The sequence below is a fragment of the Drosophila suzukii genome, chromosome X (assembly GCF_043229965.1).
Source record: "Drosophila suzukii chromosome X, CBGP_Dsuzu_IsoJpt1.0, whole genome shotgun sequence".
Taxonomy (NCBI): Eukaryota; Metazoa; Arthropoda; class Insecta; order Diptera; family Drosophilidae; genus Drosophila; species Drosophila suzukii.
In genome coordinates, this window is record NC_092084.1 from 16,167,015 (window position 1) to 16,181,428 (window position 14,414).

The window sequence follows — 14,414 nt, forward strand, 5'->3', positions numbered from 1 at the left end:
CATATACCATATAGCATATGTACAACCCATACTAACTCTCCCATTTCTTGTTGTTGTTGTTGTTATTGTTTCAGGAAGGGAAAACGACGCGTCACCCGAATGGTTGTTGTTGTCGTATTGGCATTTGCCATCTGCTGGCTCCCCATTCATGTAAGTAAAAATGAACACCCACCACAAATAAAATCAAAACTCAGATAAAAATAAAATATCATAAAGTTCAGCGGAAAATTTCCAACGAACTCATTAATGTCAATTTCGTAATTTTTAATAACACTAGTTATATACCATCTGATTGACAGGCGACCAGGAAATCTCATCAGATTTATGTATTTTTGGCCATATTATTTTCTGGTCTAACAAAGATTGGCGTCTGACATTGATATTCGCCGATTGGTAATTGATAAAGTGAAGGTCAAGGTTGATTGTTAGCTAATATTTTTAGGAGTTGCAAAGTGCATAACAAAAACATAAATATTTCCAAATGAGTATCCAGCTCAGAAGACCTTTATAAGACAAAATCGATTTACTTAAAGTTCAACTTGCGATTTGAGTGGCTTAAATTGGCAGTGGCAACAGCTGCTGGCAAATTTTCTTGGCAAACACAATGGATAGTTGCGATAAATTGACATTTCCGATATTCCGGCCCCCTTTTTTGGATCAAGTCGCCCCATTTATTTGCCGATGTTTAATAAGCCAACAGCTGCTGCTTCTTGAGCTGCCAGCACTCAAAGTATTTGCACAAAATCAATGTGCTCACAAATTACTAACGAAATTACAATTACACGGACATTCTCGATGTGCAAGATGTGCCAAATGCATTTATAATGCCAGCATATGGCAAAAAAATGCTTCTAGTGGTCTTTAAAAGCAACTCTTTCTAGAGGTATTCCCTGTAATTTAATAATAATAATAATTTTTTAATCTATAATATATATGGAGACTATAGGGATAAGCAAACTTATACTTTATTTTTATAGAAAGAGTTTCAAAAAGTCCTTTAAATGGCTGGTTAAAAAAATATTTTCCAACTATAACCAGTTGGGAATTCTAAGCAAAGTGCAAGAAAAGTAAAATTTTCAAGACAAAGCAATAGTTTACAAAATGTGTTAATCTTTAAATAATTATTATTATTATAAAATGTTCGACTATAATGTAAAATTTACAGGCGAACTTAAATTAAGCTATAGCTACGTGACCTTAAGCTTAAATCTTTAAATAATATTGTCTAAGAACCTAATAAAATAATTATTTTCTTCTATAACTAGTTGGGAATTATAAGCAAAATCCAAAAATATGAATACTTCCAATAGATAGATAGATAGATAATTTATTTATTTTCAACATATCTTTAATTCTCCATAATACCTTTTCTTCCAGGTCATCCTTGTGCTGAAGGCTTTGAATCTTTATGGCGGCAGCCACCTGTCGGTCATCATCCAGATTATTTCGCATGTGGTGGCCTACACAAATTCATGCATCAATCCCATACTATATGCCTTCCTGTCCGACAACTTTCGCAAGGCATTCCGCAAGGTTAGCCCAGTGATTCTAGATATTTTCTAAATAAATTGTTTATTAACTATTTATAAATAAACTTTCAGGTGGTTTGGTGTGGCAGCCCGCCTCCTTTGATGACCAATCAACAGGTGACCAAGACCACGCGAACTGCAACCGGCAACGGAACGTCCAATATTGAAATGCTCTAAGCGGGTGTGTTTATGTCTTTAATCTTACTTAAACTTAAATGTTTAAGTGATTAAAATATATCATAGAAAAGTATACCTACCTAATTTTGATGGCAAAACTTTGATTTTCTTTAGACCGTAAACTAAAGTAAATATTACAAATTTAGAATTTTAGTATGCAATTTATTTCTTTTAAATATAAATGGATTTTTTTATTTTTTTACTGAGACATATTTACAAATTTAACTTGTTCTTTAATCTATATTAAAAGGCATTTGTCAAACAGATCTTTAAATATTTTTATTTAGGTTTAGAAATAATTAAATTAATTAAAAAAAAATTTTTCTCTTCACAGCTCTTGAGAATGATGAATTGGGATCGTCACATCATTTTTGAAGGCGACTTTCAAACCCCAGCTAGAAAATGTGAATTTAAAGCTAACAAAGAATACAAAACACTAATGTTAAAGGAAAAATTTAAACGCAGCGCATATAAGTTAACTATCTACATATACTAACCAATATATGTCTATTAGGAGAATATAATTTTCCGATTTATGAAATGTGATTGTTTTGATTACACTTTTTTTTTCCTTAACATGAAATCAAAATATTTGTTAAATTTTTTCATTGTTGAATTGATTTATGTAATTGATTTTTAACTCTATAGACGCCCTTTAGAATTTATTTGAGACATAAAAAGTTAAGCGGATAAATGGATAGACTTAAGACTATAACATACAATTTAATTTTATAAAAAAAAACTTACAATTTAATTGTTTGAAATGAAATTTGCATCTGAAATATTGAATATGGCAAACCAAAAAAAAAATTGAAACAGATATGCTGTAAATTCCGTGTGACAGAAATTGATGAGAGTTGACATTAAAATTAATGAGTAGGATTAATGGACAGCGGAATTTCTGTAACAATGTGTAGATTTCTGTGTAATTTGCATGTGTGTCATTTAGTAATTAAGCGTTTAATAGCAAAAATTTATAATTGAAAAGTAAGTTATTATAAAATTACATGACCAGATTGAACGAAAGAGATTTACCGGTGGGACATTGGAATTTACATAAACGATTTTCGAAAGCTGATTGTTTTTTGCGTTGCCTATTGAAATATATGTATATTGTATGGCCAAGTAGCACAAAAATAACTGAAATTTGTATTACACTTAAGACAAACTTTATATTAAAAGAGCTGGAATTTTAGATGAAGATTAAAGTTTCAGTAATTCAAATTCGATTTAAGGGCTTAAGAAAATGTCACTAGTAATACCTTTTGCAACTAGCAAAGCTCAATTTGAATATAAATAAGCCCCAATAATCCTTTCATCTCTTTTCTTTATGCAAATGAAATCAATCTAGATTTAATTCAACAATAAAAATAAAACACAGATACACAATGTTTTCATCTGCATAAATTAAAGACCCTTTGAATCAAAGAAAAATTAGCCATAGGTCACCCAAAAGTCCCCTCCATTTCGTAATAGATTTAATTCATAAATTAGCCGATTGTTGACCATGCGAAATGTTTTAGTTTTGACATAAGTTAATCATCTAAAATACAATTAATTATACATAACAATACATATACACATTTGATTATTAAATAAGGCAAATCGATTAAACATTTAGATTGTTTTGTTGACTTATTGGTTTGCATGGCTTCGGCCTTGCCGAATTTAAGTGTAACACAACAAAAGCGTTAAAAATAAATAATTATAAAACTAGAAATATAACAAAATGGGAGTAAGTGTTCTTGATTGACATATTTGCTTTTTCTGAATTAAGCTGAAAAAATTCAGCGTAAAATTACCATTTATAAAAACTGAAACAAACAAATTTAATTGTTGAACAAAATTGAAAATAATATTAAGCTTAAATATAAATAAAGCTTTATATTAGTCAAAAAATAGTCTCGAATCTATTAAGAACACCTACTCCCCTTTTAGTATACCAATGTATTTAACCTAAGAAAACTATTGTATCTATTATATCAAAAAGATATTAATATATATGGCAACATAAATGCGAGTTTATGTATTTATATTTGTATTTGTAAATGTATTCTACTGCATTCCTAGCACAGTTGTGGAATTGAACAATATTTGAATTTAGAAAAGGAAGCAGCCGAACAAGAGAAGCAAAATTGAAAAGATAAAAATTTAAATATTCTAGAATTTAAGCTAAAAATTGAACAATTTTTTTTTTGTGTGGCCCGTAGGGTATTCGCTAGTCGCCTAGCCTCACACAATTTAAAACAAACCTAGCGAGTAAAAAATGCATTATGGAATAACCCCTTTTCTTTTTTGATTTTCAAATATGCAGCAAATAGTTTTATAGCGTAAGATGAAAAGCAGAACTTATTGTATTTGTATATGAATGTATATGTACAATAAAATTTGTTCAATGTGTTAAATAAAATTGATGACTCTGTGTACACAACATTAATTCTAGTTTTTATTGACCTGGTCGTGGCTTTTATTTTACTTTTAGGTCAAAAGAAAAAAAAACGGGACGTGATGCAGATAAATCGTTTAAATCCTTTAATACAACAGCAAATAAATTATTTGTGTTAATTAAGCAAAACCTATTTACAATAGTTTTAAGTGACAAGCAAATATTAGTACAATATCAGCATTAAATTGACACTTTATTTGTTTGCTCATTGGTTTCAACTGATTGCTTGTTTATCTAAGAAAAATATTTGGGTTTAAAATTTTTGTTAGAATGAATTTAAATACGTTAACACATTGAAATATTTTGTAGCACCTCTTTGTTTCTTTATTTATACAAAATCTGTGTTTGGGAAGCACTTACAAAAAATGGCAGAAAAAACACGGTCTCTAAAAAGCAACCAACCACCGGCAAAGTCATCCAAGAACTGAGCTGGAAAAATAAGCAAAGGATAAAGGACTCCGACGTGGAACTGGAGGAATGTACTTTGTGGCCGGAAAAGGTGCATCATAAATTCGCACGGAATGTGTAAACAGTGACATTATTTAGCTAACCTATTGTCTTGTGTGGGTGTTTTTCTGTGGGGTCACCGTGGGTAAAATAAAATCCTTTTTATAATTACAAAAAATTGTTCAAGGAAATCATTATATTAGGTAAACAACAATTTTATAAAATTTTGTTTAATATTTTTCTTACTTCAGCGTTGGTATTAAATATCTGACTTAAAAAACTCGTATGGTGACGAACTACACACTAAAACTCTGTGTAGATGTGCAAATTCTTAATTTTTTCTTCTAGAAAACTTGAACTTGACGTTAATGGAATACAATTTAAATTTTTGCTCCACCTTTTTAGTCAAAATATATAAAAATTAAAATAAATAAACAAAAATATCCGCGAATTCTTAATAATATAGTATATAATATAATATAAATACATTGTCAGCAAAGTAAGAAAAATCGACTACAATATTTTTGAATTTTTTACGTGACGTCAGACATGAAATTTTAAGAGTTCGTCACCTTACCCTACTCGTAACCCTACACTCCCCAATCAAATAGTATTTCATTTTTTTTTTTGTCTTTTCATTAGTATACGAATATGTTATGTTATTTGTATGACTAAAAGAGCAGTTTAAGAGGATTGTGTAAATGTCTCTAACGTTTTTACATAATTATGAAATTGGTATATAAACTAAAAAGCTCTTAAAAATTATATGGCTCTATAAAAGTATAACACATATTCGCTCTATAAAAGTTTTGTTCCGTATTTCACATACTTAGCCCACTGTTCCACCAACGTGGGCAGTATTGAAATTCGTGCAAATATTGAAAAATTTATGCCAACTTCGAAATAAAAACAAGTGCCCGGCGTTCGGCTCGTTTTACGAGGCAAACAGTGTAACTTGCCGGATTTTATGATGTTTTGTTAGCCAAGCAACAGGTTTCAGGTGGGCCGAATGGGAAATCTCAGGTGAACCGAGGAGCAAAGGACAGAGGAAGTGGGTCCAATTTGCGGTGTCCGATGGAAACGCAGATAAACAAGGCAATAAGCGGGCCAACGGGCCGCATACGCAATTGCTGCCGTTGCTCTTCATTAGAGTGGATTGGCCGAGTGTGTGTTAAAGGTCCTGGACCCGGGCCTCATTACTTCAAATAGAGCGCTGACCAACCGATTTAATTATGCCGCCGACGCCCGACAGTTGGCCGCCATTTCGGTGGAGCCCGGCTCCGGTTATATTTCAAAACCGGACAACATCCCGGCCAGAGCGTTCAGTCGCCACGCGTTCGCCGTGTGAGCCACACCAGGAGATCAAAGGATCACAGAGCCTCCAAGTCCAATTCGGGTACATTGGATATGTCCAAGATGATGCTACCCAACACGGGCAGTTGGACGCTTTGCGGCGCTGTCCTTCTCTTCGTCCTGCCGCTGATCCCCACGCCGGAGGCACTGCAGCACACGGAGGAGGGTCTCGAGATGCTCTTCCGTGAGCGGTAAGTTGAGCTACCATTCCATTGACACCTCTCCGACTAAAATCGGTTCGATAGAAGCCAAGTTACGTGAGGTTGTTAACTGCTAGGGATAGTTTTAAGTGGTGCTAATGATATGAAAACTACAGGTTGGATGTATTATGTCGGAATAATCATATATAGCACAAAATTTTTGTTATATTCAAGAGGTTTTACCTATTTTTTAGGTCGCAATCGGACTGGGAGAACGTGTGGCACCAGGAGACGCATTCCCGCTGCCGGGACAAGCTCGTCCGTCAGCTGTATTGGGCCTGCGAGAAGGATATTTACCGACTTACGCGGCGCAACAAAAAGAGGACAGGCAATGATGAGGCCTGGATCAAAAAGAGCCCCACGGACCGTAAGTCTATGTCTACAATATATGTGGAAATGATAGTGAAACCAGAAGTTCTAAAGGAATTTCACAAACGAGCAATGATAATGATATAGATATAGATTTTAAATCATCAATGCCTTCTTTTGAGCAATGATCTCTGGTATTTTTCCAGCTGATGGATCCACCTGGCTGCACGTCAACTATGCCAACATGTTCCTGAGAAGTCGCCGATCGGATGGTCATACTCCATCGATCTCGAATGAATGCTGCACCAAGGCGGGTTGCACCTGGGAGGAATACGCCGAGTACTGTCCTTCAAACAAACGACGCAATCACTATTGATTCGCCAGCAACGTTAGATCTGCTTAGATATATAATACCATATATGTATATTCGCTTTTTTTTCGTGGTTGTTGTTGATGTTCTTGTTGTGGTGAAATAAACTCTTATTAAAAATAAACAGGTTTTGGTTTTCAAAAAAAATCTTTACTGAGTTCAACTACATATTTTGTATTCGGTATATAAAGAATCTACTTACAATTTTGATACAGACAACATTTTTTTTTTGATATCTTAGCCTAGACAATTACAAGGATACGAAGATATTAAATAAATTAAAAATCTACTTTCACTTTCCATCGCAAAAGTACGGAACTTACATTTTTGTATTTGGTATGTATTTATTGACAATTTAAAATGTCCACTCCATCAAATATAACATGTTAAAAATGGTTATATCTTTATTAACATGATATGAAAGAATATATCAGTCAATCTTGTTTATCACTTCGCAAGTTACATTTTTATTCAGCATACCAAAATGTTTTCTGACTTGAAAGAATAGCTATAATATTAAAAAAATGCGAATACAACATTCATAATAATCGCTATACTTATTAATGCAAATTTATAAAAGATCTACACATTAAGCTTGTCTTACAATTGTAAGTTAAATTGTTTTTAAATAATATTTTAAACATTAAAGAACAGTGAGAGAGCATTAAAAGCTTTATTTATCCTTTTTCATTTTCATTTAATAGTCAATTTTTTAATATTTCTTATGAATAGCCATGCAAACATAAATGAAGATTGAATAGTTTTTGGAAATATTCAGCAACAATATTGAAGCAGACAAAAAGAAGACCCAATTAAGTTGTGTAGGCAATGTAACAATTGTTTAAAATATTCGAAAACCTTAAGAAAGCCTTTACACATTCGCATTTCCGCTAAGTGTCAACGAGCATTCAAGTCTCTAGAAGCATTTTGCCTAGTAGTAAATTGTAAACATTGCATATACAAAATTTTGAGCCTACTTTAACATGTCCTAATATGTACTTAAAAATACCTATGCTTTATGGGATCTTTTCGGCTAGAAATTCTCATCGAAGGGCAGTATAAATCCTCTAGGGCAATATCACTTAATCAACAATATCCTTCTTATCCTCCTCGTCGTTCTCCTTGCGACTCTTTGCTGGACCCTCAGCCTTGCTGCAGTTGGGTGCTTTTCGTGGCCTCTTTGAGGCCTGTCCTTTCTCGTAATGTGAGTCCAGCATCTCGAGCAATGTCAACTGGCGGCCGCCTCCTGTTTTCGAGGAGGAACTACTGCTCTTGGCCGGTGTGCTGCTGTTGCTGACTTCCTCGCTGTTCTTCGCCTCCAAACTGGCGGCCTCCATCATGGCATTGGTCTCCTCATCATCGGACAGCATGAGAATGACTTGTTCTGGCGAGGAATCGGAATCGTGGGACTCTTGCGTGGGAAACAGATCAGGACTTCCTTGGCTGACAGCGGCTTTAGGTAGTACTGGCTTTTTGGTAAGTTCTGGTGAGATTTTCGCGGGTGCTAAAGGCTTTGCTTCGCAGATTGCTTCTCCTGATCCAGCTGCTTTTGATGTTCCAGCTTCTGCGGGCGATCCATTTCCTGGCCCGTCTTTGTCCTTCTTCAGTTCCTCCCTTATGAATTCGTACAGCGTCTTTTTGCATGCCTTGCCCTCACGCGGTTCCTTGGGGGTCTTCTCCATCATAAGTCTACTATAGGATCTTAGAATACTCCAAAGCTGCTGGACCGTAGTACCCTCACTTCGAAACAACAGCCATATGTCATGGAAATCGTCTCTAAGCTCGGTATCACCAAAGGTATAGTAGGCCAACGGTCTGCCCAGTTGGGCGCAGACCATGAGTTGCAGAAGGGATTTAAGGTATGAATCTCCGCCGAATGCGCCGCATCCCCAGTTGCCAGTGGCCACACCTGGTGGCGGCGTGACCATCCAGTGAACAAATCCAATATACGCCTTGTTTAGCTCCCTTTCCATGAGATCCTCGCGGTATTGATGCTGTGATTGGGCAAAATGCAAAGCATCTATGGCCACAATAGCCGTTTGGCGGCGGCGAGAGCTGTCCCTGGGCGTGGTGTCCTCACAGTTACCGGACCACTCGAAGCTTCCGGCATATCCCGTATAGTTGCTATATCTCTCGGCGCCCAACATCACCAGCGCCTCGAATGGCCGTAGACTTTCCGTAAAGAGCTTGCCGACCAAGAGCTCTGGGCAGATGACGAAGCGTATCTCCTCCTGAACGCAGCCGTGTCCCAGAACACCGCCACCCAAATATTTGTTGGCAAAGTCGACCTGTAGCAGCCCGACACCCTCGTCCTCGATCGTTCCCTTGGCGTCCACATGCAATGGCACATCGCCCAGTGGCGCCGCACTCTGGCTCCAGTCGACCTGATGTTCCGGCAAGCCGCTGCGGCGGACAAATGTCACCACGCCGGTGGGCACATTGCTGTCATCCCGCTCCGTAGGACACACTCGCCGGAAATAGTGCATAATGCATTTGAGCTTCTCCAGCACCGCTGCTCCCGTGGATTGGTAGAGCCTGTGAGGGAATGGAATGGAGTATAGTGATTTATTCTTGGCAGATCCTTCTTCTGCTTACCTGTTAAAGTTGATATCCGGAAAAGTGCTGTACTCGGACTTCCTCTTCAGCGTGTTGCGCCGCGGGAAGGTGCACAGGAAGGCGTTGGCCAAAAGGCAGGCGATCTGCTGCTGACTCAGGCTCAAGGACGCATTCTTGTGCTGCTTGAGCAGTGGAACAGGCGATTGAATCAGGTCCGGCAGCCGTAATGCCAATCGGATAATGCGCGGCAGTAGATCCTCGAAGAAAACCCGCGATTCGCTTTCGTCCAGCTCCTCGTCCAGCAGCTGATGAAGGGCCCGAAAGTGCCACTGATCCCTGTAGGTGGTATTGTAGGATAGTATGGCCGCCTGGAGCTCCTCACTCGATTCGATGGGCTGCAGCAGGGCCCTTTCGATCATTCCCCAGCGAGAATCGATGGTGGTGCTGCCATCCGGATTTTCCCTGGGATATTTCGACTCCGGCGCGCATGGCAGGCGCACATGCTCCGAATCCCATTTACCCGGAGATTTGTGTGGGCGTGGCGGCGTATCCCGGATGGGCAGTTGGTACAGCACCCGGTGATGATTGCCAGCGCTGACGGGTGGCAGGTTTTCCAATTCAAAGGGATGGAGATTGCGATGTATTGCCTCCATGGGCACTCCGCGCCATGATTTCTCAAGGGAGTCCCCTAAATTTTCCGGCTCCTCCTCCGTATCCATTGTGGAAATCCCGCCATCCGTTGACTGTGACATTTTGGCGGAACTTAGCCAAATTCGGGCGCCCAGCCGGCTGGTCAATACGGATGCACTTGGTCCACGGCAAAGTGCCGAAGAGTGTAGGATCCTCTGAAATATCCGGAAAATAATTTTGTCCTTATTATTTTCCCGATGATATGCAGTGTGGCCAAACTTCTGGCGGGCCGGTGCTTTAGGGATGGGCGATAGTTGTGCCAAGTATCGCAGTACAAAAAATACCATTTACATAAAAGGTAAATATTTATGCGAAAACTAAATTAATTAAAATAATATTATTATTATATTATATATATTTATATATTATTCTAGCCAAATTTTTCAAACACATGGACTTATCATTGAATTACATTTTTTTATTCGTGCAAGGCAGACTCATTAATACATAATCGAAAAACTATATTTTTATAAATAAGCCTATATTAATCTACAATGTTTTCTTAAGCGGATTAAACAATGTTATTTTTAAGCGCCATTTCCACGTTCTGACAATTTAAAGGGCAATCAGTTAATATAGCTTCGACATTCATATTCATATATCTTAAGTTTATCAAAATCGCATGAATATATCATTCTTAATGATCAGTGCAAATAATAAAATAAACATATGATTAATAGCTTCTGTATTTAAATTTGGCGCTTAAGGCGTGCCCATCTCTAGTTGGTATATTCACAAAATATCGAAAGTATTTAAATACCAATAGATTTAATACCGCACTGATTGCGTTGCAACGCGAATTGCAAAAAAACCGTGCTGCAAAAACAACAACAAACAAACAGAGAAAACAACAACAATGCGAATTATCAACTTTTTCTCTATTTTTTTTTAAGTGCGATAGTTAAACGAAAATAGCGCCAAAGTAAGTGTTAAGATTTACAAGTAACTAGCGGAAACTAAAAAAGTGCACTTACCAAGGAAAATAAAATTAAATGCGACATAAATCGGTTAATTAAAAATAAACAAGTTCAAAATACGCAAAGGTAAGAACAATATGAAAATAGTTACAAACCATTTAATTAAACAGTAGCCACAGAATTTTGTATTATTTTTAGTTGACGTCAGTGGCGAAATCTCGGTTTTTTTTTATATTTTGTAACCCCTATTATACCGCTCTCACTCGCTCTTATGGGAGTATGGCATTTTGCCTCTCTTTCCTTTAAGCTTACGTGTTGAAAAGAAGAAGAAATCCCGCTGCATACACGTGCAAAAATTCTGAGAGAGTTTGAAAGAGAGAGAGCAAGAAAACAGTGAGAGAGCGAGAGAGACAGGGCGCTTTTGTTTGTTTTGAAAGCGTCGCAAAAACAATTTAAAAAAGGTTTACAAAAACACACACACACACACACAAACAAAACCGAAAACCAAAAGCAAATTCGCAGCTAGCTAAAAACCAAAATAAATATAATTTATGAAATGTACTTTTGCTAAAGTTCAACACACCTTTATCTCTCCACGAAATTTCTGTCGCCCCATCTCTTTCGCTCCTTTTTGCGGAGGCGTAAACAAACGAAAAAAACCACAAAAAGGGGAGCAAAAAAAACAACAAGATAGAAAACAAAAATAATTATCAAAAGAATTCTACCAAAAAAATCTCTCAGTTTCTTTTCTTCGTCCGTCTACTTTTGGTTTAGCCTTCAAATTTGCTTAGATTTCGCCTTGACCATAACCTAGAAATAAACGAAAAAAGTACAGTGGAAGCTCCGCATGTAGAACTTCCTAGTTAATTATTTTCCAAAAAGTAATCATTTTATTTTCTTTGCCTTTTTAGTTCAAAAATCTCAGTTCTTGGCATAAAATATTTTTCAACAAATTTTTAAAAATGTTTTTGTAAACTCGTTTAAAGCAAACTACTTAGTGACCAACTGAAATTTAATTTCTTGAATCTCCACTGTACCTGTAGCGCTATCTCTTTTCTTATTTGCGTCAGCGTGAAAGAGAGGGAATGAGCGGGGAGGCGTTGAGGGGGTGGCAAAAAAACAAGCAACAACAAAATTGCATAGAGCCAAATAATCGCATAGAAAAAGCGGGCAATGAAAAACGCCCAAAAAAAAACGCGAAATGTTAGTAAACTTTTTCAAGGTCACCTGAAAAGCTTGAACTAATACTAACCAACAGCTGGAAGAAGAAGACTGCTGCAGTTCTATGAGTCAATTTTAAAATTAAACAAAAAAGGGGGAACAGAAATTAATTACTTAACTAAATTAAATGTGTTAGGATCATTGTTTTTTTTAAGATTTATACCTATTTATGTACACATGTAAGTAGTTTATTTTATTTTTTATAAATAAGTTTACGAAATAAAGACCATTTTTAGAGACTGCTGTCTCTTTAGGATTTTTACCCATATGTGTGTTATTTTATTACAAATTAAATGTTTTTTATTATTAAGTTACAAAATAAATTTAAAAAAATATATATTTCTTTTATGTTATAAATGCTTTAAAGGTAGTCTTAAGTATCATATCATATGTAAGTAGCTTATTTTATTTGTTATAAATAAGTTTACGAAATAAAGACAATTTTAGAGACTGCTGTCTATTTAGGATATTTACCAATTTAACACCATATGTGTGTTATTTTATTTCAAATTAAATATTTATTGTCATTAGGTTAGAAAATTAATATAAAAAATTTTTGTATTATGTTATGAAAGGTTTATAAGTAGTCTTTAGCAAGTGATCACTGTTCACTTGTGAGCGAAAAAAATGAAATGTGTAGTAAAGGAGGGTTATATCATGATCATATGATTTATAATTGTTTGAAATGTTTGGGGTTAAATGTTACAGTGACAACACTTAAAAGGGATACATGAATGTTTTTATTTACTTTGATTATCTTATTTCCTTTCTTGTTATCGAATCCACTTGTATTTGGTTTTTTGCGATCTTGTCTGCCTTTTTTTTTTGCCTTTTCAATTGTATGCAATAATAATAAAAGACAAAAAAAAACTGAAATGATAAATAAAATTGTTTTTGCTTGTTTGTGTTCCGCTCATTATTTTGTTTTTTGCTTTTGTCAACGCGACTTGTCTCACGTTGGCAAAACAAAGTACAAAACAAAGAAGAGGATGATGAACGAGAAGAGGAGAAGAGGAAGATAAAGAGAAAACCTTGCAATTACAGTGAAGATTGAAGATGTGCATCAGGGGTTTTAATACGAAATATTTAGTGTTTTTTTTTTAAACTTTGATTATTAATTTTTTTTAATTTAAAACTTAACTTCTTTAAATTTATTTAAATGTTTCTGATTATAATACAAATTTGATTATACGTTTTTTTTAATTTTATAACTTAAGATGGTTAACAAATTTTATTACATACCTAAAAATATTGGAAAACCTAATTTAAATAAGAAATTATATTTATATAAATTTAATAAGCTTAAATAAGAAATAAATTTACCATAATCCCTATTTAAATTTGTGGATTTTTATATACAGTGTACACAAATATTAAAAAAAATAATGTTAGGTAATAAAACTTATAAAAATACTGGAAAACTTTCATGTACATAAGTATCACCATGAAAAATACCCTTAAAATTATATAATTTTTGCATTTTTACCGTTGCAAACCCCTATGTACCTTGTACACAATATTTATTGCATACTAGTAAAAACAATTAGAGAGAGAGGCAAGTAGATAACTAGACAGAGAGGGCAGACCACACGTGTTGCTAAGGAGGGTCGCTCAACTTTATCGCCCATTTCCCTCCCCCTTTCAAGTACCTTTAAAGCACCAGTTTTCTTCAGAAAAAAACAAAATCGCACACTCACAAACAAAATAAAAACAAAAGCAGAGTGCAAAAAAAATTCGCATGCGCGGATGACCTTGAAAATTCTATAAGACGCGAAAAGCGAGACTGCGACGCCTGCAATGCGAAATGAGCAAGAAAAAAATATACAAAAAAAAAAATAATCACGAACAAGAGCAAATTTCTTTTTCAAGAATAAAATCAAATAAAGACTGAGATTTTGCTTGCCTAATGAGAAAAATTTGAAATATACACAAAGTGCGATAAATAAGGCAGATATTTACATATATTTATGTATAATTATGAAAAATATTTAAAAATATAAAGTTAAAAAAATCGCGCTATTAATCAAATAATTAAAAATATTATTCATAATCTAAAAAGATTGTCTTAATACTTTACAAATATACACATGTATTTTTGTTTACTCAATAAAGAATATAATCGCAATTGACTAGTTTAAATATTTAAAATAATTTAAACAAATGAGTACAAGCTTAAAATCTACCTTTGAAGAGTGAAAG

At 35.1% G+C, this 14,414-nt stretch overlaps 3 protein-coding genes across 4 annotated transcripts in view; 2 read left to right on the top strand and 1 right to left on the bottom strand.

Annotated features, from left to right (window-relative positions):
- AstA-R1 (allatostatin A receptor 1) overlaps positions 1-4,137 on the top strand; it is a 113,837-nt gene extending 109,700 nt beyond the window's left edge. For both annotated transcript variants that reach the window (XM_017086594.4, XM_017086595.4), the window contains 4 exons: positions 75-150; positions 1,378-1,533; positions 1,602-1,710; positions 2,041-4,137. In XM_017086594.4, the coding sequence (XP_016942083.2) occupies positions 75-150; positions 1,378-1,533; positions 1,602-1,706 (337 nt within the window). In that variant the 3' untranslated portion in view covers positions 1,707-1,710; positions 2,041-4,137. The remainder of the gene's footprint in view (positions 1-74; positions 151-1,377; positions 1,534-1,601; positions 1,711-2,040) is intronic.
- A 1,770-nt stretch (positions 4,138-5,907) lies between these two features.
- On the top strand, positions 5,908-6,955 carry Ilp7 (Insulin-like peptide 7). The gene is made up of 3 exons (XM_017086654.4): positions 5,908-6,143; positions 6,347-6,519; positions 6,668-6,955. Exons 1-3 carry the CDS (start codon positions 6,007-6,009, stop codon positions 6,835-6,837), a joined length of 480 nt encoding a protein of 159 aa, XP_016942143.1. The 5' UTR covers positions 5,908-6,006; the 3' UTR covers positions 6,838-6,955.
- Positions 6,956-7,480: 525 nt separating this feature from the next.
- Positions 7,481-10,308, bottom strand: Parg (Poly(ADP-ribose) glycohydrolase). The gene is made up of 2 exons (XM_017087006.4): positions 9,427-10,308; positions 7,481-9,366 (listed from the first exon to the last, which is right to left on the bottom strand). Exons 1-2 carry the CDS (start codon positions 10,137-10,139, stop codon positions 7,914-7,916), a joined length of 2,166 nt encoding a protein of 721 aa, XP_016942495.2. The 5' UTR covers positions 10,140-10,308; the 3' UTR covers positions 7,481-7,913.
- Between the last annotated feature and the right edge of the window lie 4,106 nt (positions 10,309-14,414).

Bases quoted from the DNA above. Each gene is read 5' to 3' on its own strand.
- Ilp7 (XM_017086654.4), top strand. From the start codon at position 6,007: ATGTCCAAGATGATGCTACCCAACACGGGCAGTTGGACGCTTTGCGGC. The intron at 6,144-6,346 runs GTAAGTTGAGCT...CCTATTTTTTAG, and splicing joins GAGATGCTCTTCCGTGAGCG to GTCGCAATCGGACTGGGAGA. The intron at 6,520-6,667 runs GTAAGTCTATGT...GTATTTTTCCAG, and splicing joins CAAAAAGAGCCCCACGGACC to CTGATGGATCCACCTGGCTG.
- Parg (XM_017087006.4), bottom strand. From the start codon at position 10,139: ATGTCACAGTCAACGGATGGCGGGATTTCCACAATGGATACGGAGGAG. The intron at 9,367-9,426 runs GTAAGCAGAAGA...ATTCCCTCACAG, and splicing joins CCGGATATCAACTTTAACAG to GCTCTACCAATCCACGGGAG.